This window comes from Leuciscus leuciscus (assembly GCF_965113295.1).
Source record: "Leuciscus leuciscus genome assembly, chromosome: 22".
Classification (NCBI taxonomy): Eukaryota; Metazoa; Chordata; class Actinopteri; order Cypriniformes; family Leuciscidae; genus Leuciscus; species Leuciscus leuciscus.
The window spans coordinates 10,432,029-10,453,409 of NC_138746.1; the positions used below are offsets into that span (position 1 = coordinate 10,432,029).

Below are 21,381 nucleotides of genomic sequence, written 5' to 3' on the forward strand. Positions count from 1 at the left end.
CCTAGCTTCGGCTGCTTTAGAGTAGCTTACCATTGTAAAAACTTTGAGAGGTTGAGCCTTAGCTGAGGGCTCAGGATCTGGGTAAAAGGATGGGGGTTTGTATGCAATCCTATCTGGGTTTATTTATAGTGCAGTAGGCGTGAGGTGTGGCCAGCTCAGACGCTCAGACATGCTGTTATGTGACATCATTGCATACTTGCAGCTTGCTGAGCAATAGCGGGGTATAGCAATAACCAGAATCCACTATGTGTGTCATCTAGACGCTTTTGGACTTTGATCATGCAATAATCCTCTTGATTGGATCAACAATAAAGATCACAGCAGCAGAACCATAGCGCATCTCACAGCAACATGTTCCGTGTTTCATTACTGAATGATTCAGTTTTTTTAATGAATCAGTTGAGTCGAAGATTCTATGACCCATTCATATACAATATGATATAGCCTACACGATATGGCGGCCACCATATCGGTATCGGCCGATATGTGTTCATTTTTAATGTAATTGTTATCGGCCCAATAAGAAAATTTGCCCAATATATTAAAGCCATTAAATAATGGATTATTTCCTTCAGCTGAGGCACTTCAGATGTGCACTGTTCGCCATGATGGTTTTGAACTGCTTGAAATATGATTGGAATCACTTCAAAAAGGAAAATACAGTAAAGTGCATCATTTGCAGTGCAAGTCTGTCATAAAGGCTACATAAAATGATGAGAACATTATAATTGTGTGCTTGGAACATGGCTTTCAGTTGTGAGACTTTTGTTTTTGTAATTAAGCTCTCAAAAATTATATAAAAATTTGGATTTAGATTTATCGGCCAATATATCGGTTATCGGCTTTCAAATATAAAGAATCATCGGTTATCGTTATCGGACAAAATGTTCATGTTGTTGCATTGCTACTGGCTTGAATAATTGAATAAAATCCATAAACTGAATGTACTGCAAGCCCTTGCTTTGTCATTCCCAACTTAAATTGAACCAGGAGATTTTACTGTGTTACGTAAGGTTTAAATCAATGAAATGACTGACTGCTTATTCATAGAACAACATGCATGTTGTTAAAGTTTTAACTATAAAAGGTTGTTTGCTCTGCTGGAAAAACAATACTTGCATGTTAGCTTGATTAGTTTGGACCTGGATTGCTTGTGCAGAACAGTGCAGTAGTCAGATTTTCACAGTGGAAGTTTCGAGTCCATTTTGAATGGACTTGGAATTGTTATACATTTGTGTACTCATGTAATGTTTGCTGGGAATTGAAGCTGTAACCTGTGGACAAAAAGAGCTGTCGTGTGACTGATCTGGCAGGGTGGCTGACCTCCTTTCACCGTTGGCTGACTGTTAGCTCTGAGTTCCAGAACACTGCTAGCACTGTTGAATTAAACCTGTGATACAGAGGTCACCGCGGCATGAGTAAATAGGGTCACTTTCATTCTGCCCTGCAAATAGATCCTTGAGTTTGTCTCGTCCTCACTGAATCTGACCAGTTTCTTAGCATGTTTGGTGTTGCATTGGTACATAGGTTCTGGATGGAGCTTCATTTAGATATTACTCTCACCACAGTAACCAGCTGCCTCATCTCAGCAACAGACAAGCAGAATTCGGTTTTGATAAAAGAAAAAAGAAAAAAAGATGATCAGACGGATGATCAAATGATCAGATTTGTTTGTCCACGGTCTAGTGTGATTCATCTGGAAAGTAGAAATTGTCCAGACAGATGCATGTCACAGCTTGACTTGAGTCTTAAGAGGTAGTTCATCTGAGGAGAGCAAATCCTATTTTCCTGCTGGGGGAGAAGTTTAATCTCTACAGTCACTTCAGTGGCACTTATACTACTGATGTTATGAATGACGGCGATCACAGAAGAACGACAACACTAGTAGGGACACAGTAAAAACATCCTAAATGCTTCACCTTTATACTGTTTGTGTTGATATTTAGACATTTAAAAAACTACAATTATCACGATTCTCACCTAAATGTTTGATCATGCAATGCATTTTTTGCTTTTACAATAGGGTAATTTTTTTGTAATAGCTCCCATAGCAGTCTGATTTCAAAAAAGACGTCAACACTTAGTAAAAAAATAAACAAATTAGCACAAATAAATACTTTAGAATAAACATACAAAAGAAATAAACAGTACGTTAAGTTTTTCAGGTAGGCCTAAAAGTAAGGCCGTGTGTCCACCAAAGCATTTTTTTCACGCCGCTTGCATATTTTTCTAATTGTTTTCAATGGGACCGCTGCTTTTTTAAAGCGCCAGGAGCGTAATGTGCGCTGAGCGTCTATTTCACGGTGAAACACTGAGCGCTCAGCGTTTCTTTTCAGCATTCACCAAGAGTTGAAGACTGTTCGACTTTGGGTAAAATGAATTTAAACTTTTTTTTGCAATGTAATTCAATACCATGATAAATCTGTGAATTTGATTAAATTTTTTTGATGTATATGCATTTTTGTGTGCAGTCAGTGTGTACAACACTGTTATTTTGAGGCACCCAGTCTTTCTCTCTCATCACATACAGTTCAGTCAGCTAAAATGTGTCAGGCATAATGTACAGTCAGCTGGTCATTATCACAAAACAAACCCTTAAGTCGAGGGGTTTACTTTTTACTATTTTGTGATAATAAACAGCTTAATGTACATTATCCACCTTATTACACGTCTACTGAGCAAATACATGCACAAGAAATATTGTACAGTGTATAAAATTGGTCAAAAATATTTGATTAATTAGCAACTTGATTCACCTCAGGGAGTGAAGCATCACTACAGAGCAGTGTAATATGTATTTTTCTGTGGCTAACACTTGAATAGCAGTGCAGGGTACACTGCTTTTGCAGTAATGTAGCCCTACATTGGCAATTGGATTATCTGGGCTGCAGTTTTTTGATTTTCAGAAGCTACGCCCACTCTGTGGCTTCAGGGCCAAGAATCTCTACATGTTTATTTCACTCAGTTTGTTGTTAATAGAAATCCGTCTATTGAGCACTAAGACTAATCCTTCCACATTTGTGTTGTTCACTCTGCAGTGGGTGTTTTTGGACTGTATGTGCTGGATTTTTTCCCCCTGTGTGGTGTGGCGCTACAGTGTTGATGCAGTATGAGGGGATGCTTAATGTTAGCTAATGCATTTAAGCTGCAGAGATCATATGTTTCTTTTGTGTTGCACTTTCCATGTCTTTTTTTTGTACTGTCTTCAGTGTCTTTTGTCTACCTACTCAATTATTGTTTCTCTGTCTCTGCAGACGGTGGCCTAAGCCATGGGGGCGTTCTTGGACAAGCCCAAAACAGAGAAGCATAATGCTCATGGAGAGGGAAACGGCCTGCGTTTTGGCCTCAGCAGCATGCAGGGATGGAGGGTGGAGATGGAGGATGCCCACACCGCAGCCGTAGGCCTGCCGCACGGTCTGGTCGACTGGTCCTTCTTTGCGGTCTACGACGGTCACGCCGGCTCACGTGTTGCTAACTACTGCTCTAAACACCTGTTGGAACATATTGTCGCCACAGGGTCGGCAGATGAACTGCGGAAGGCGGGCGCTCCGGCGCCTGAGACGCCAGCCATAGAGGCGGTCAAAAGGGGTATCCGCACCGGCTTCCTGAGGATCGACGAGCACATGCGTAGTTTCACAGACCTGCGGAACGGCATGGACCGCAGCGGCTCCACTGCGGTGGGTGTCCTGCTCTCTCCGGAACATCTGTACTTCATTAACTGCGGGGACTCACGGGCCCTTCTCTGCCGCAACGCGCACGTCGGCTTCTCCACGATGGACCATAAGCCCTGCGACCCACGGGAGAAGGAGCGTATACAGAACGCAGGTGGCTCTGTGATGATCCAGAGGGTTAACGGATCGCTGGCTGTATCCCGAGCACTGGGCGACTATGACTACAAGTGTGTGGAGGGCAAGGGTCCCACAGAGCAGCTTGTGTCTCCAGAGCCAGAAGTATTCGAGATTGCCCGTTCAGATGCGGAGGATGAATTTGTGGTGCTGGCGTGTGACGGTATCTGGGATGTGATGACCAACGAGGAGCTTTGTGCCTTTGTGCGATCAAGGCTGGAGGTGACGGACGACCTGGAGAGAGTGTGCAACGAAGTTGTGGATACTTGTCTACACAAGGTACAGTTCCTTACTCGCTCTTGTGTGACAGCTTTTTATGTCGCATGAATGTTTTATTCTCAGTTGAGATTATTTTCTTTTTTCTTTCTTTTTCCTCCTCCAGGGAAGTCGAGATAATATGAGTGTTGTATTAGTCTGTTTGCCAAATGCACCCCATGTGTCAGAGGAGGCGGTAAAGAGAGATGCTGAGGTGGACAAGTACCTTGAATCACGTGTGGAAGGTGAGAAACGGAAGAGCTCAGTGGTTCGCCACACGATACCTATTTTGTCATATTCAAGAACAAATAGTTTGAAAAGATTGAATCAGTCTAAAACTGGTTTGAAACACTGCCCTCTATAATTTACAGCATAACAGATACATTTTTTTTTCATTGTAAGCAGAATGGACATAACTGAAATATACCCAAATTAATCCAAATTGGAATTGAACCGAGAGTTTGTGAAACTGAATCCAATTGGTAACTCTATATTGAAATCTGTTCCTAAATAGTATACAGTGAAATTATCTTGCCAAGAGCAGTCAAAAATCGCTGAAGACAAGTGAAGTTAGTTTTAAGGAAAGGTCAAGCCTTTTTTATTTTGCACATGCCACTTGCTTAGATATATTTTAAGTTTCCAAATATTTGAGGCCACTCTATTTCAGTCCAGATTAATTAATTTGAGAATATATGCATTTTATTAAAGAGAAATAACCTTTTCCCTCACACTTTTTCTCTTTTTGAACATACTATCCTGTCTCCAGCCCCTTTCATATTCCTCTTTTTCTAGTTTAATATATCTTGATAGCCTGACTTCCATATCTTTTTACTTTTTTCTTTTGCACTGGCCTTTCCTTTCTGTATTGGACATTGATCATGTTCTGGCAAGTGGTTGTTAGGTTTGTGGATTTTTGGGGTTATGTAAACTCTTGGCCTTGAGCTGTGAGCAAAGGTTGGGGTAACGTTGTTGTAATGTTTGGCTGGGTGCTGAGAGGGCCTGAGGGAGTCGTCGGCACTACTGCTCTGGTGAGGAATGTGCTGGCTGAACATCTAACTGGCAACAGGCCCAGAGCAGCCCAACTGAGCCACAGGCTTTCCTTCTAGAGTCTCACTCTTGTCTCTCGTTGTCTCTGTTCTTTCTCTCATTGTCCCGGTTCTTTCTTTCGTTCTTTCTTTCTTTGTCTTTATCTCTCATTTCTCTGTTTCACAAAACGATAACACTAGTGCTCTACATTGGTATCCATAATGCCATGCTCATTTCTCAGTACATATATACAGTAGGTCACATATACATTAAGTTCTATTGCGTATAATGTAAGGTTCCATTGAATGGAGCTGTCAAATGAATATTTAGGGAGCTTTAACCTGTGGTTTATCCTTTTCTGTTCTCTATCAGAGCTCATAGAGAAAGCAGGGGAAGAAGGTGTGCCAGAGCTGTTGATTATCATGAGCACCCTGTCCCAAGAAAGTATCCCTAATCTCCCACCAGGGGGCGGCCTTGCCAGCAAGTAAGTAAATATCACGGTGACAAACCACACAGAGGTTCACACCTGCACAAACACGTTTACGGGACACAGGGTAACACACCTAATGTTTAAGGGTCTGGAATGCCAACACAACATTTGCAGGTTCAATCTCAAGTAGGCTTGACTCATAATAAAGCTTGACTTTGAATCTTGCTGTATAACTTGTATACCTTGTTTTATTTTTCTAATACATTGTCTGCTCTTTGTTCTGTTTTGTTTAGGCAAAGTGTTATTGAAGCAGTGTACAACCGGTTGACCCCCCAAAGAGAAGAGGATGGTGTGAGTATGAATAGTCTTGCTTTTTAAAGGTCTAGAACCTCTCGGTGTGATGACAGCTGTACATTTAGTCCCTGGTTTACCATAAAAAAGTTAGATGTGTAGAGATGGTACCTTCCCCTTGACCTTTGGATTCATCTCATCATGAGACGTTGCCTTGTTCTGCGCCTTGCTCACTGGACCTGTTTATACCTGGTGTCAACAACCTACAACTAAGAGTCACTCAGAGATCCTTTCTCTCCTCAGAGTACTTGCTCTCTCCATCCCATTCGCCTGCTCTCGGTTTATTTACTGCAGAGAGTAAAAAATCCTGTTCAAATCACAGCTGTAATGAGCTCATTCAAATGATCCTCTGGCCCAAAGCACAGTGGTTGAGATCACCACAAACACTCCAAATACATCCCATCAAGGAGATGAACTGAGATTTATCAGCCTGTAAGCATGACAAATCAGAAATAATTAGTAACCTAACAAGTATGTTATTTTAATAGCTTATAAATAAGTTTGCTAATATGCCATTATGAACTCTTCAGCCAAGTCTCATGATGATGATGATGATGATGTCGCTATTCAACGTGTGATCTGGCGAAACTGCACTGGGGGTTGCATGTTGTAAAGCCTGTTGTCTTGTTGTTGTTTGTGTGTGTGTATGAGGCAAACACCTCAAGAGAATGTGTCTTAGTGTTTAAGTAGTGTGACACATTCTTAAGTATTGGTCTGGAGTGGACACTAGTTGGACAAAGCTGGAGTTTTGATCCAAGTGTTTTTCCCTACTGGACATCCAAGAGATATCTGGTGTGTGTGATAGATGGTGTTCTCTACGCTCTCTCTTTTCCCTGGACTCTCTTCATCATTGTTGTCACAATACCACAATTTTCAGTAGTTGATACCAGTGCCTGCCAGTCAGATTTTAGGATTCTTGATACACTTTCAATACTAAAGAAACAACCGATCTAATGAACACAATTATTTATTTAAAGTTTGTATATTAACAAATTAAATGAACAAATTTCAATGAAATGGACATTACCATTTAAAAGTTTATTTGAAAAATAAATTGATACTTTTATTCAGCAAGGATGCATTAAATTGATCAAAAGTGACAGTATTACAAAAGATGTTTCAAATAAACGCTGTTCATTTTACCTTTCGGTTTACCAAAGAGTCCAGAAATAATGATCAGTTCCCACAAAAAAATGTTAAGCAGCACAACTGTTTTCAACATTGATAATAATAAAAAATATTTCTTGAGCATCAAATCAGCATATTAGAATGATTTCTGAAGGATCATGTGACACTGAAGACTGGAGTAATGATGCTGAAAATTCAACTTTGCCATCAAAGGAATACATTTGAAAATATATTCAAAATTATTGTAAATTGTAATAATATTTCATATTATTATAATTTTTGATTTGTATTTTTTTCCATCAAATAATTGCACCCTTGAATATGTGACTTAAAAAAACATTACTTTTTTTAAACGTAATTATTCATGTTGACATTAAAAAGCTGATTATTAATAAACAAACAATTTTCCTGTCAGTATTGTGTTTTGGTTAATTTTTTTTTATAGTAGACAGCAGCAGTACTGTTAGACAGCATTTACATAGGTTTTACATTTTAGTATCAAGTTAACCTGGTACTTTTGACATCTGGCATCATCAGCGAGTGATGTTTTGTTGGCTTGTTGCGAGGAGTAGACTAGATCCTTGTGTTTCTCTGTGATAGCCAATGACAGCTTTATAATCCATGCACCCCTCCTTTTGTAAATAAATTATTTTATAACATGTTTTTCACAGCCAGATAAACATTTAGAAATCATATTCTTGGTCAATTGCATGTAGTTTACACACACAAACATAAAGGTTGGTATTCATATCCAGAACACACATAGTTTGAGATTCATTAAGAGGATAATACATATTAACAAAACTAATGATGTATGTGTTCACCCTTTAATTAATGCAGCCCACCTGTTTCATTTGGTAAGTTGATTACTAATTGATACTAATGATTTCTGCAGAAAGGCCGACTGGAGTTTGTTTGACAACCTCACTCTACACCATATGTTACTGATCTTATGAATGCATCGCTGGTTGAGGAGGGACTTTTCCATTTTTTTTTTAATTGCTAGTTTGCTGTTATCTGTTAATTTTATGTAGTTTGCACTGAGACCAAACTGTCAAAGTAGTGCTATATTACATGTTAAAGATTCAAGCTATGTAGATAATTCACTTCTTAGTGTTTTAAATTACCAAGTTACAGTGTTCCTGTAAATGAATGCAGATGACTTGTTTAGCTTGGATTTAATTTCAGGTCCTGCACGTGGATGATCTGTGGCATGAAATGGCCTACCTAGATGTGTTCGTGAAAAGTAATCCTATTAGAGAACAGAAATAGTATTCACTAATCTGCAATTTGCCATTTTACAAGAGTCTGGATCAATTTTTCCACAGTCTTTCAGTTTTGCACATGCATCCTTTTCTCTGGGATGCAGATGTGTAACTTCGGCTTCTGAGAAGAGAAGGAAAAATCATCACAGTAGTGGAAGAAACAACAAATCAAAACTGCAGGATCTGATTATCCCAATATTTTTTTATTTTCTGAATCGTGTCCATACCTTGTACAACACAGTTAATTCTTTGATCTTGCAGTGTAGAAATGATTAAATCACAGGTGTTTCCATTCGTACAAATTATACATCATAGACTTATTAGACAAAGAGACAATTCTAGTTTCAAGGTTCGGTAATCACAGTAATGTTTAGCTGTAGGGGAATAGGGTAGACTTGTGCTAACACTTGGCTTCCCAACAGGGTTTTTTTCATGGCTAAGAGGTTGCAGGTGATTTTGAAATTAAAATTGAAATATTGATTATGTGTAATGAACATTATTTCATTAAAGAAGTTTAAAGACTTGATAGACACATGCACATATTCAGTTAAGAACTTTACTGAGCATGTGCTGAATATTTGTTCATTGAGGCTGATACATTTAGTGTATATTTCAGTAAAAATCATTTAACCACTTTTATATAATTATACTATAGGTCTAAGTTAGACATTTGATCATTTTTCTCAGCTGTAAGCATATGTATGTTAGGTAACTGTTCAGTAATGTTGAGGTGTACACTACTGTTCAAAAGTTTGGGGTCAGTAAGTTTTATTAATGTTTTGGAAAGAAGTCTCACCAAGGCTGCATTTATTTGATTAAAATTACAGTAATATTGTGAAATCTTAAGATTTAAAATAAGTTTTCTATTTGAATATATATTTAAAGTATAATTAATTCCAGTGATGGCATCATTACTCCAGTCTTCAGTGTCACATGACCCTTCAGAAATCATTATAATATGCTGATTTGCTGAATAAAAGTGTTAATTTCTTTCAAACAAAACTCTTTCTTACCCCAAACTTTTAAAGGGTAGTGTGTCAGTATATAATAATTGTATTATTGTTTCAAGGGTTACAATTATCATGTTACTTTTGGTGGTTACACTCTTACTTCCTGAATTAGATTTGGTATTATGATGTGGCCTTTTTCATACTTTTAGGAAATGTTTTTCATAGCAAAAGATGGCTGGTAGATTTGGTTGACGCCTGTGATTATGATAATGTTGATTTGATGCCTTTGCCAACTGATTGTTTTCTCTGTGTGGTCTCTCTCTGCAGAGCGGTGCTGACCTTGAGGACCCGTGGTAGTCGTCCCACCTGAGGGAAGAGCCCCTTTTCTACACAAGACATCAGTCGCGTTTCTTTCGTTCCAGTGAAATCAAGAGATTCAACGGACAGTCTTTCAAGAGTCACAACACAGTGGAAACACAGTACAACCAAAAGCATTACAAACACTTTTTTTCTAATACATGAGGGAAAGAATGGAGTTCCAGTTTTAAAAACAACTACAACAAAATACACATACAATAAAAAACTGTTTTTCTCACTTTTTTTGTGGTGGCTGTGGGTGTTAATTTTAAACAGAGGATGTTTTGCGGGATGGACCCATGTACGTGCTATGGTGCCTTTTCCAGTCGGCTGCAAATTTGAGTGAGGATACAATTGAGAAACTTGGCAGCCCCTGGTATGGGGTTATGGATCATCACTGGGTTTAATTGAGGATATATTTGACTGATGAATGTGTGTGGAACATGTTTTAAAGAATTGCTTCATTACTACATAACCTGCGTGGAAAGGATTGAAGCTTGTTGGCTTTTTGCACCTTCCCTCCCTCCCTCATGAGCGCTGACTGACCTTTAGGTAGAACCTTGGACTTGACTCTGCTTCGTTTGGCAGGTTATCATTTGATTGGTTGTAAAAAGCTTTTTAATCCTGCTGTTTCAGAGAATATAGAATATATAGAGATAAATATATAAATTCATATATATTTTTTATTTTTCCCAAGTTTGACGTCTTTGTCGCTTATTGTGTGAAGCAATAGAGTAATGTTAATGGCGACTGATGAGCGTGCCACGTTGTGTGAAATAGACACACTGAGTTTGTTCATGTACTTGTTTAACCCAGGAATTGTGGGTGATGTTGGATAAAAGGGATTGTAACTGCCCACCAAAGCCACGCAGCTTTTCTCAGCTCTCCCTTTGTATTATATCTCAGTCTTTTCTCCTTATCATCCCTCACTTTCGAATGCAGATGTGAACTTACAGCAACCTGCCTTTTTTTCTTCTTTTTTCCTTCAGAGTATATTGCAAAGTGGTGTTTTTTTTGTTTTTTTGTTAGATGAACATGAAAAAATAGCTTTGTGATGAATTCACTGATTATTTTCTGATTCACCATACGAGTGTAATGTCGGTTTTGCTCAAATATGTTTTCAGCAGTCCATGGACAACAGTACTCATTGGCCTCAGAACTTGAAAGGTGATATTGAGCAGAACAATAAAGCTACAGGAAAAAGCAGTCTTGCTCCTTATGTTTAATCACAGTGGGAAAGGCCTAATTGGCTAAGACAACACTTTTTGAGTCTTTTAACTTTGCATAACAGTAAGCAGTAGTTCCATGTTTCAAGAGACCAGCTTGTAAAGCAACCAACTGGTTTGCTTAGTTTTTGTGTGTGCTTTAGCGGTCGATAGCGCAATAATAGACTGGCATGGTAAGAAATTATTTTAAATAATGGTGTTCTCAGTAAAAGTTGTCCATAAAACAAACAAAAATGGAAAATATGTATAGATGTTGTGATCTGTAATTCTGAGTTCTAATTGAACAAAGCTGAATATACAGTGTTGATCAAGATAATACTAAGTGCCACAAACAAACCTGAGCATATTTCAAAGATTTGATGTATTTTAGTAAATCTAGTGTTCACTCATTGTATCAACTTTGCCAGGCGATCAAAAAAAAAAAGAAAAAAAAAAGAAAAAGTGTGTTGGAGCTTATAAAAATGTGTGTATATTGTGCATCAGATGTTCAGCGGGCAGACTGTGGTCGGTATGTGGCCGAGACTGATTCATTCTTGCTAATAATGAGTGCTATTCTAGGGTTTCATGAAAGCCTGTTTTAAATATTGCAGAACTATTTTTTTTTAATATTATTATTGGTGTTTTATTTCGATCAAAAGTTCTGCTGTACCTGTAACACTGAATGAATTGTGTAGTAGTTGAAAAGTAAAGGCCCATTCACAATTTTCTGTTCAGACCAATGTGTAAAAAAAAAATGGCACATTAACATGCAAAATCACTTTCTGACAGTAGATGGCGCTTATAGAAAAGCTGGAACTTGAAAATCTTCACAAATGAACACAACTTCTATGAATTTTGAAGCCAAAATAGAATCGCCAGAAGTAAAAAGCTAAACCTAGGCTATAAACCAACTACACCATGAACGCATGACTTCAGCATCGCCATCACTAACCCTTTGAATATTTAGAAGTTAGAATAGTTTGTAAGAGTGTGATCATAAACAAAATAAGGCAATGAAAGCAGACTAGTAAGTAACTGAGTTTATCTGTTCAGTGGGATGACGTTTAATGTTAGCAACCGCCTTTTTCAAAACCAAAAGGTTTTAAAAAAGGGGTTGTTACTGATGTATTTCATAGAATAAAACGTGAAAATATATTGAGTTGTGTTAACCGCAGACCTTTTCAGTCTTTTATCAAAAAACCCAATGGCTTCGGGTTGATAGAACCGGAAGTGCTAAAATGCCAGCTCGTTTTTGGGTTTTGGCCTACAAAAATACACCATCCCTGCAGCACTATGGCATTTATCAAACAAAATCAAATACAAGAGAGCCGCTTCTGCTGCTATTCATTGTTGCTTGACAAAATATCTGTTTGTGAACACCACCAAGTTGTTGATTTGCCCAGTTGCTCTGGGTATGTGACCAAAAAGCGCAAATCTTTTTGGTAGGCCAGTTTTCTTAGTAGAAAAAAAGATTAAAACACCTTTCCGTAAGCATTAACATCTGTTCATTCAAATGTTCAATATCTCACCGAATATTCGTCTGGGTATGATCAGGCCTTGATATAGTCTGCATAAACATCAATAAAATTATATAATCAAATAAATAAGTTGCAGTTTACAATCTAATAGGTAACTAGTTTACACAAGTTGCACAGGATTTTTATGTTGTTAATTCTTAAAGAGATTTCAGGGAAAATCTGTCAGCTGAGAAACTACAGCATTGTCTATAAGGTAAAAGTTTGCCAGGCAATTTTTCAAATGGTGAAAAAGCTCTTCTTATTCTCATTATTACTGGTGTTAAGTATTATTCATATGCTATTAATATTTTAGCTTTTTTATATTTTCAGTTTTTATGTTAATGTTTTTTTAAATATTATATTTAGCTTTTTTATGCTTCATTTTAGTACTTAAACCTATTTCTGTTAGTTACTAGTTAGTTTTTCATCTAATTTTTCATCTTATTTCAGCTTTATTTCTGAAAACATTTTAAAATAGATTTAGTCAACACTGACATGATTATTAAATTTTTTTTAAATGTATTTTGTATTTGAAGTTGCCCCAAAACAGATGCGAATTAGGCAATAAATTAACTACTTTTTTATGCATTCATCAAAAATCTTTTTTTTTGTTTTGGTAAATTATTTTATTATTCTTAAAAAAGAATTATATTATTATAATCAGGCCTAATATTATGACAGTATGCGTAAACATCAATAAAATTATGCAATCAAGCTTGCAGTTAACAATCTAGTTAACTAATTTACAAGTGGGAAATTAGGCAATAAATTACTAACTACTTTTTTTTTATGCATTCATCAAAAATTAATAACACTGACATGATTATTAATTTTTTTTAAATGTATTTTGTATTTGAAGTTGCCCCAAAACAGATGCAAATTAGGCAATAAATTAACTACTTTTTTATGCATTCATCAAAAATCTTTTTTTTTGTTTTGGTAAATTATTTGATTATTCTTAAAAAATAATTATATTATTATAATCAGGCCTAATATTATGACAGTATGCGTAAACATCAATAAAATTATGCAATCAAGCTTGCAGTTAACAATCTAGTTAACTAATTTACAAGTGGGAAATTAGGCAATAAATTATTAACTACTTTTTTTTATGCATTCATCAAAAATGTATAACACTGACATGATTATAAATTTTTTTTAAATGTATTTTGTATTTGAAGTTGCCCCAAAACAGATGCAAATTAGGCAATAAATTAACTACTTTTTTTATGCATTCATTAAAAATCTTTTTTTTGGTAAATGATTAATTATTCTTAAAAAAAAAATATTAATATAATCAGGCCTATTATTATGACAGTATGCATAAACATCAATAAAATTATGCAATCAAGCTTGCAGTTAATAATCTAGTTAACTAATTTACAAGTTGGAAATTAGGCAATAAATTAACTACTTTTTTTATGCATTCATCAAAAATGAATAACACTGACATGATTATAATTTTTTTTTAAATGTATTTTGTATTTGAAGTTGCCCCAAAACAGATGCAAATTAGGCAATAAATTAACTACTTTTTTTAATGCATTCATCAAAAATCTTTTTTTTTTTTGGTAAATGATTTGATTATTCTTAAAAAAATATATATTATTATAATCAGGCCTATTATTATGACAGTATGCATAAACATCAATAAAATTATGCAATCAAGCTTGCAGTTAACAATCTAGTTAACTAATTTACAAGTTGGACAGGATTCTTATTTTGTTCATTCTGTAGAGATCTGATTTCAGGGAAAATCCGTCAGCTGAAAAATCAAAGGGTTGTTCTTATGATAAAAGTTTGCCAGCCAATTTTTTTTATATAGTGAAAAAAGTTCTGATGCCATGATAAGTTACATTGACTTTTCAATAATGTATAGACAAGGAAGTGTGCGATTGGCCTTGCCTAATCTCTGCCACATTCCTCTGGGAGGGGTTTTATTGTGTGTGAGAGAGGGATGGAGACTGAATGAGTGTAATGCACTATGGACTTGTGAATGCCTCTATTTAACAGGACTCTGGCTGTATCGGCTCTCACAAGTGTTGTTCCTGTGCTTTGGGATTGAATGAAGCAAGAACGATGAGCTCGACCAAAATCACAAACATCGACACGCTGGAGCAGCAAGAAGGCGCCCAGAATGCAGCCTTTCAAGAGGATGATGATGATGATGATGATACATCTGAGGCATCAAGCTCTCGAGAGCACCAGGCCACCAGCTTCTCCTTCACCGGGCCGGAGGAAAACGTGTTCACTCAGATCAAACCGTATGCTGGGATGCCCAAAGAGGTTCTGACGCTATACTCCAGCAAAGCCTGCTACAGGATCCCTCGAGAGATTCTTTTCTGGCTGATCATCGCATGCACCCTGGCTCTGATTGCCATGACCATTACGATCGTGGCGCTGTCGCCTCGATGCATGAGCTGGTGGCAGCTGACTCCGGTCTATCAGGTTTATCCTCGATCATTCAAAGATTCAAATGCTGATGGTGTTGGAGACCTCAAAGGTAAGTTTTGATCCTTAAGGTGAGGTTAATAGGGTCATTTAAAAAAAACGAAAATATGTTATAGTATTTAATAATATTTTAAAAAAAATTAATATTTTAAAAAATTTAATATATATATATTTTTTTTTCATTTTTTTTTTATTTTAAAAAGTTGTCAAATTTTATATTTTAAATATAGAATCTAAATATAGAATATTTTGTTTTAAATACATTTATTTTGCTTAGTTTTAGTTTCCAAAATGTAAGTACTTCAACTCAAACTTATTTATTAAAGTTAGCACACAATGCAACATTTCTAATTTTCATTTGTTTGTTTTTTAAAGTTTTTATCTAATATTTATTATTTTATTTCAGCTTTATTCAAATTATAGAAACTTATATTTTAGTTAATGGTAACACTGATTATTACAACATTTTCAGCTATGTATCTTGAATTAGAAGCCCCCCCCCCCCCCCAAACATATGCAAATTAGGCAATTAATTACATACAGCTTTTGATGTATTCTTCACAAAAAACAATTTTATTAATGATTATTAGACTTAAAATTATTAATTAATTTTTAAGATTGTATTAATATAATTTATTTTAATATCCTTTTCTTGTTGCATACAATGACAGTATTTTGAAATACAGTAGTCAACATTTGAAGTGGATCAAAAAAGTTCATCAAAGTTGTCCTAAGACAAGAACGGGTATTGTTCTCTAAATTCATGTTTATCTTTGATAAAAGGTTTTGATCCACTTCAAATGTTGACTCCTGTATATGTAAACATTTTGTCCATTTTTACATACAAATGATGTAATAATAATTCGAGCAAGTTCTTCTGCAATCTCCTAACATAATATTGTAGAGAACCTTTGTGTCAGGTTTGGATCTTGTATTCTGAGAACACCAAATGTACACACATCCTAGTGTGCATAATGTCATCATTTTTCAGCAAATTGGTTTCTTTTAATAATCCAGAGACCATATAATTGGTCTAAAACAAAAAGGCTGAAAAAGTCGGCAGTAGTTTCTCAGGCAGCCTTGAAAAACAACTCTCTTTTCAGTAGCTGAGAGTTCCCTCCAGCTGTAGTGTTATTTGAGAAGCGAGTGTATTGATGGCTTGGACGGACACACAAAAGCCATTTTTTCCCCTCGTAATTGCTGCGTATTTCATTTCATGCAAGAGCAGGAGTTTGTTTAATTGCTCTTATGTAATGGGTAAAATTGCGTCTACATGCCATAAAGTAAATAAAACTGATTTTATGGTGGTACATTACAGGGTCATTCGTTTTTTACAGTGAAACATGTTCACACAAAGCAAACACTCTGAATAAGACAAAACACCAGCTTATCTTCTACATTAGACGTGTAATAACTTTAGTGACCCTCTATAAATATCATATTGAAATTATTATAAAGGTTGGATTGATCAAGATAAATCCATTGTGAGGATTGTCGAATGTCTTTGTAAAGATCAAAGGTGCAAAAATGTGTAGATAACGTTTTTATAATTCAATGTTTGACTTTAGGAATCAGGGAGAAACTGAGTCATTTTGAGTACCTGAACATTAAAGCAATCTGGATCAGTCCTTTCTACAAGTCTCCTATGAAGGACTTTGGCTATGACGTCGAGGACTTCAGGCAGGTTGACCCTCTCTTTGGAACCATGGAAGACTTTGACGACCTCCTAACAGCCATGCATGACAAAGGTGGGCAAGCATTATGATAAATGATCAACATTTCGATCAACATTGTCGTCAACCAACAACTTGTAACACAATGACAACTCACTTTTGCTGTGTTTATGGCTATAGTTTGAAATTTAGCATGTTATGAGCTTCATGAGTAACATGATGGTTAATAAATAACATCCGTTCCAAACTTGTTACGATGTTATAACACCATTATTACAACAATCAATGCTCCGTTTTATAACCGCATTAATGTTTGCTGGGGGTTTTTTGGCCCAGGTCTAAAGCTGATCATGGACTATATCCCGAACCACACCAGCGACAAACACATCTGGTTCCAGCTTAGCCGTAATGGCACAGAGCCCTATAAAGACTACTATATCTGGGTTAACTGCACTGCAGACAAACCTCCTAACAACTGGGTATGAATGTCCATACTCACAATGCAAACAAATCAGGGAATAGTGACAGCTTCTGAAGCATTATACATTTGGATCACATCAACATAAAGAATCAGTGCTATTCGGAATGCTTGTCCAAGCTTTGCAAATTATATCTCATCTGATAATGTTTGTTACATAGCAAATTAGTTTTTGTTACAATTAAGACTGAATTAAGTAAACGATTACAAACATATATATATATATAGTAGTTAGATGTGGTTGACTAGCGTCACATTGTTTGTCCTAGATAAGTGTCTTTGGGAATTCTACCTGGGAGTATGATGAAGTACGACAACAGTGCTATTTCCATCAGTTCCTCAAGGAACAGCCAGACCTGAACTACCGTAACCCCCGAGTCATAGAGGAGATGACGGTAAGACAGAGCTAAAGGAAGCATGAAGACAACGGCTTGACTGTGAACATTATGAAGACTTTAACACTTTTTGAGTCAAAAAGTGTGACATGGCAAAGCAACAAGTGAACAAGATACACATTGCACTCTTTTTACACAACTCAAAGTTTTTTTCTTTTTGCTGTGATGTCACTTCTTAAAAGAACCATCCTAGTGTGAACTGTTTTTCATAGAGTAAAGAACATTTTAATAATCAGAAGAACCCTTTTCCACTATAAATAACCTTTAGTGCAGAGAAAAGTTTCAATGGATGTTAATGGTTCTTCATGGAGTCATAGATGGCAATAAAGACCCTTAAAGGTATAGCGGAGGATCTTTCCAAATTTTAGATAAGGCCCGCCCTCTCCACTTTTTGAAAAGTTTGATTGATTCACCAGAATGATTGACAATTAGGAGGACCAATAGTTTAGACTACCCACCAGGAAGTAAAACATCCTCCGCTATACCTTTAATGTCTTTATAAATATACAATTTATAAAGTATAATAAATATATATAAATATATATATAAATAAATAATGTGATAAATATACATGGATAAAAAAAAAAGTTTTATTGTATCCCATTTTTAGCCAATTAAATGCTCTGGAGCTTGAGCTTAACTAAAAAATATATTGTTCATGCATTTTTAAGATTTTCTTAATATATATGACTTCTCCAGACCTGGAAGGTCATTTTTAATTATTGGTGGAGGAGGAATATTAGCCTCCAAACTCTTGAACAAAAAGGCCTTTCATGCAGATCCGCAATCCACCATACCATATCATGTTTCACTACAAACATGGACCCTCTCTGATCTTTGTTTCACATCTGTGTAATAGGACATAATCCATTTCTGGCTGAAGAAGGGGGTGGACGGGTTCCGCATGGACGCTGTGAAACACATGCTTGAGGCCACACATTTGAGAAATGAACCCCAGGTTGACCCTGACCAAGATCCAGTAAGCCAAACAATGACCTGTGCTGTTATTCATTCAGTTTACTGTTTATTGAAGCACTTCATCTGCCAGAGCCAACATTATTCTCTGAATGCATTTAAGAGTCATGTTACTATTCTTTGTTCTCACAATGTCATTTAAGGATTAGTAGTGCATATTTCTCTGGATTTACGGACAAGTCATTCCCATTATCCTAATTCCAGATGATTACAAAGCCACTGAAGATCTAGGGAAGGCCGTGGAATGACATTTTAAAGGCTTAATTTTTCGGTCCTTATGGACTTGCTAGCACTAACTAAAAAATGTTCCGGGTTCAACACAAGTTAAACTCTTATCATCTGTATCACTGTATTATTACGATCTATTATTACATTTTCAAATTGCAGTTCTATTTGAATATATTCTATTCCTGTGATGGGCAAAGCTACATTTTTAGTAGCCATTACTCCAGTCTTCAGTGTCACATGATCATTCAGAAATAGAAAAAAAAAAAAGTGTATCGACCCCAAACTTTTGAATCCTAACGAGGATTCTTAACGCGATGTAATGCTTTTAAAATATAATACGTTTCTTTTTTAGTAATATTTCATTAGTTAATGCATTAACTAACATGAAATAACAATAAGCAATGCATTTTGAAGCATTTGTTGATCTTTGTTAATGTGAGTTACAAGCTGTAATGTGTGACTAACTACAAGGTTATCCTCATTCTTTCCTCAGTCGACTGTGGACACGGAGTTTGAGCTGTACCATGACTACACCTACACACAAGCAGGGCTACATGAGATCCTGACAGACTGGAGGATACAGTTGGACGCCTACAGCAGAGAGCCTGGCCGCTACAGGTATCCTCAGTTCTTCTACTTCACAAATCTCCATGGGCTTCTCTCTTGTAAATGGCTCTTTTGTGTTTTCTCAAACTTAGATTCATGGTTATAGAGTGTTACGACTATGAAGAAATTGAAAAAACCATGAGGTACTACGGCACAAACTATGCCATTGAAAGCGACTTCCCCTTTAACTTCTATCTACTGTATCTTCCTGATGATCTGTCAGGAAATCAAGCCAAAGGCCTGGTTAATTTATGGATGTCGAATATGCCAAAGGGAAAATGGCCAAACTGGGTGGTGAGTGACCAGATGTATATCCATTCATTACGAATCACAATCTCACGTGTGTAATTTCAGCAACACTAGCATCACTAATTGGAACAATAAAGTCTGTTTTCAAATTGAGTTGTCCCAAACACTCCCCCATTTGCCTTTGGATGGTCAAAATGTAGAAAATTGCACACTCCAGCTTAGCTTTTTTTCATATAATCGAATACATTTTGTTCAGTTTGTTACAATCACAAAATATGTTTGTATACATTTATAGGTGGGAAACCATGACAAGCCACGTATAGGCTCAAGTGCTGGTAAGGAATATGTCCGTGCTATAAACATGCTGTTGTTAACACTGCCTGGAACTCCCACAACATACTACGGAGAGGAGATTGGCATGGTGAACGTTAATATATCTGTAATTCAGGATCCTTTTGGAAAAGATGATCCAGTAAGTGTAAAATACTGCTTTTTTTAGTATTTGTAAAGTATTTGTAGTTTTACAAAATCTACTAAATAAATGTATTTTAAGTATGTATTTTATCATTATAATTTTATAATTTTCATTCTTTTTTTAAAGAAGTCTCTTATTCAAATATGTGTTGTTTGAGCTGTTAAAGTCCTTTTAGTGGCCCCTTTAATCATTTCTTTAGTGAACTACAATTATACGGACTACTATTCAAAAGTTTGGGGTCGGTAAGATTTTATAAAATGTTTTTGAAAGAAGTCTGTTATGATTCAAGGCCACATTTATTTGATCAAAATAACAATATTGTGAAATATTACCATAAAAGAAACATATTTTAAAATGTAATATATTCCTCTGACAGCAAAGCTGAATTTTCAGCAGCCATTACTCGAGTCTTAAATGTCAAATAATCTTTCAAAAATCATTTTAATATGCTTGAGAACCATTTCTTATTAAATGTTAAAACAGTTGTGCTTCTAAATATTTTTGCGGAAACCGTGATACTTTTTTTTGTGGAGAAGTTCACAATTTATTTAAAATAGAAATCTTTTGTACATTATAAAAAGTGACACCTTTTGATCAATTGAATGCATTATCTTTTTAATGAAATATATACTTATTTTACCATTAAGAGCAACGGTCGAGACCCACAGCGAACACCAATGCAGTGGAATGATCAGCTCAACGCTGGCTTTAGTGATAATGAAACGGGCACATGGCTAGACATCGCTCCAGACTACAGCACTGTCAATGTGGAGGTACGTGATTCCGACTGCCATGACAAGAATCTGTGTGTTAAAGAAGGGAAACCTCTAATCCCATCTTATATCTTTCTCTCCAGCTTCAGCAGGCTGATCCAGACTCTACCATTTCACAGTATCGTGCTCTGAGTTTGCTCAAAGGCTCGGACATTGTCCTGTCCCGAGGCTGGTTCTGCAACGTCTGGAGTGACGCCAACATATTTGCTTATTTGCGTGAGCTTGATGGGCTCAAAAAAGGCTTCCTGGTGGTTCTAAACTTCGGCATGGATACTACAACAGACTTGTCTTCGGTTAGTGAGCTGCCAGATTCCCTCACTGTGCATTTGAGTACAGTGCCAATAAGCCAAAAGACTTTCTCTAAATCCAGAATTCCAACATCTCGAGGGCAAGGATTGCTCCTGGAATATTCCACCAATCAGCGATTTCACCCTAACCATGAATCTGAGTGTTATGTTTCTGAGAAAGCCTGCTATTTGTCCGCACTAGATATTCTCTACAAGTGTTGAGGGTATTTGTGTCCTAACTAGGCTGACACAGTGAATCGACAAGCAATAAAGGCTATCTTTTCCATGTTTTATTCCTGTGGTGTCATGCTGGCTAGTCCTGCCCACTCTGAAATCTCATTGGTCCAAAATCTCACTCCACAGAACTGTAGACTTAACATCAAGTATCGTGTAATTGACTGTGATATCTTTTGTGTAGTGTGAACAGTTGCTTTCAGTGCAAAATTGTCAGATCACTAGTTT

At 36.4% G+C, this 21,381-nt stretch overlaps 2 protein-coding genes across 3 annotated transcripts in view; both read left to right on the forward strand.

The window, feature by feature from the left end:
- Nucleotides 1-11,535, forward strand: part of ppm1ba (protein phosphatase, Mg2+/Mn2+ dependent, 1Ba) — a 32,280-nt gene extending 20,745 nt beyond the window's left edge. For both annotated transcript variants that reach the window (XM_082154245.1, XM_082154246.1), the window contains exons 2-6: nt 3,255-4,124; nt 4,228-4,345; nt 5,499-5,610; nt 5,850-5,907; nt 9,578-11,535. In XM_082154245.1, the coding sequence (XP_082010371.1) occupies nt 3,270-4,124; nt 4,228-4,345; nt 5,499-5,610; nt 5,850-5,907; nt 9,578-9,607 (1,173 nt within the window). In that variant the 5' untranslated portion in view covers nt 3,255-3,269 and the 3' untranslated portion in view covers nt 9,608-11,535. The remainder of the gene's footprint in view (nt 1-3,254; nt 4,125-4,227; nt 4,346-5,498; nt 5,611-5,849; nt 5,908-9,577) is intronic.
- A 2,766-nt stretch (nt 11,536-14,301) lies between these two features.
- Nucleotides 14,302-21,207, forward strand: slc3a1 (solute carrier family 3 member 1). Its single transcript, XM_082154241.1, has 10 exons — nt 14,302-14,832; nt 16,349-16,528; nt 16,790-16,932; nt 17,201-17,326; nt 18,186-18,305; nt 19,023-19,147; nt 19,228-19,429; nt 19,680-19,856; nt 20,507-20,632; nt 20,716-21,207. The coding sequence occupies exons 1-10, from the start codon at nt 14,409-14,411 to the stop codon at nt 21,139-21,141; spliced, it is 2,049 nt and encodes a 682-aa protein (XP_082010367.1). The 5' UTR covers nt 14,302-14,408; the 3' UTR covers nt 21,142-21,207.
- The last annotated feature ends 174 nt before the right edge of the window (nt 21,208-21,381 follow it).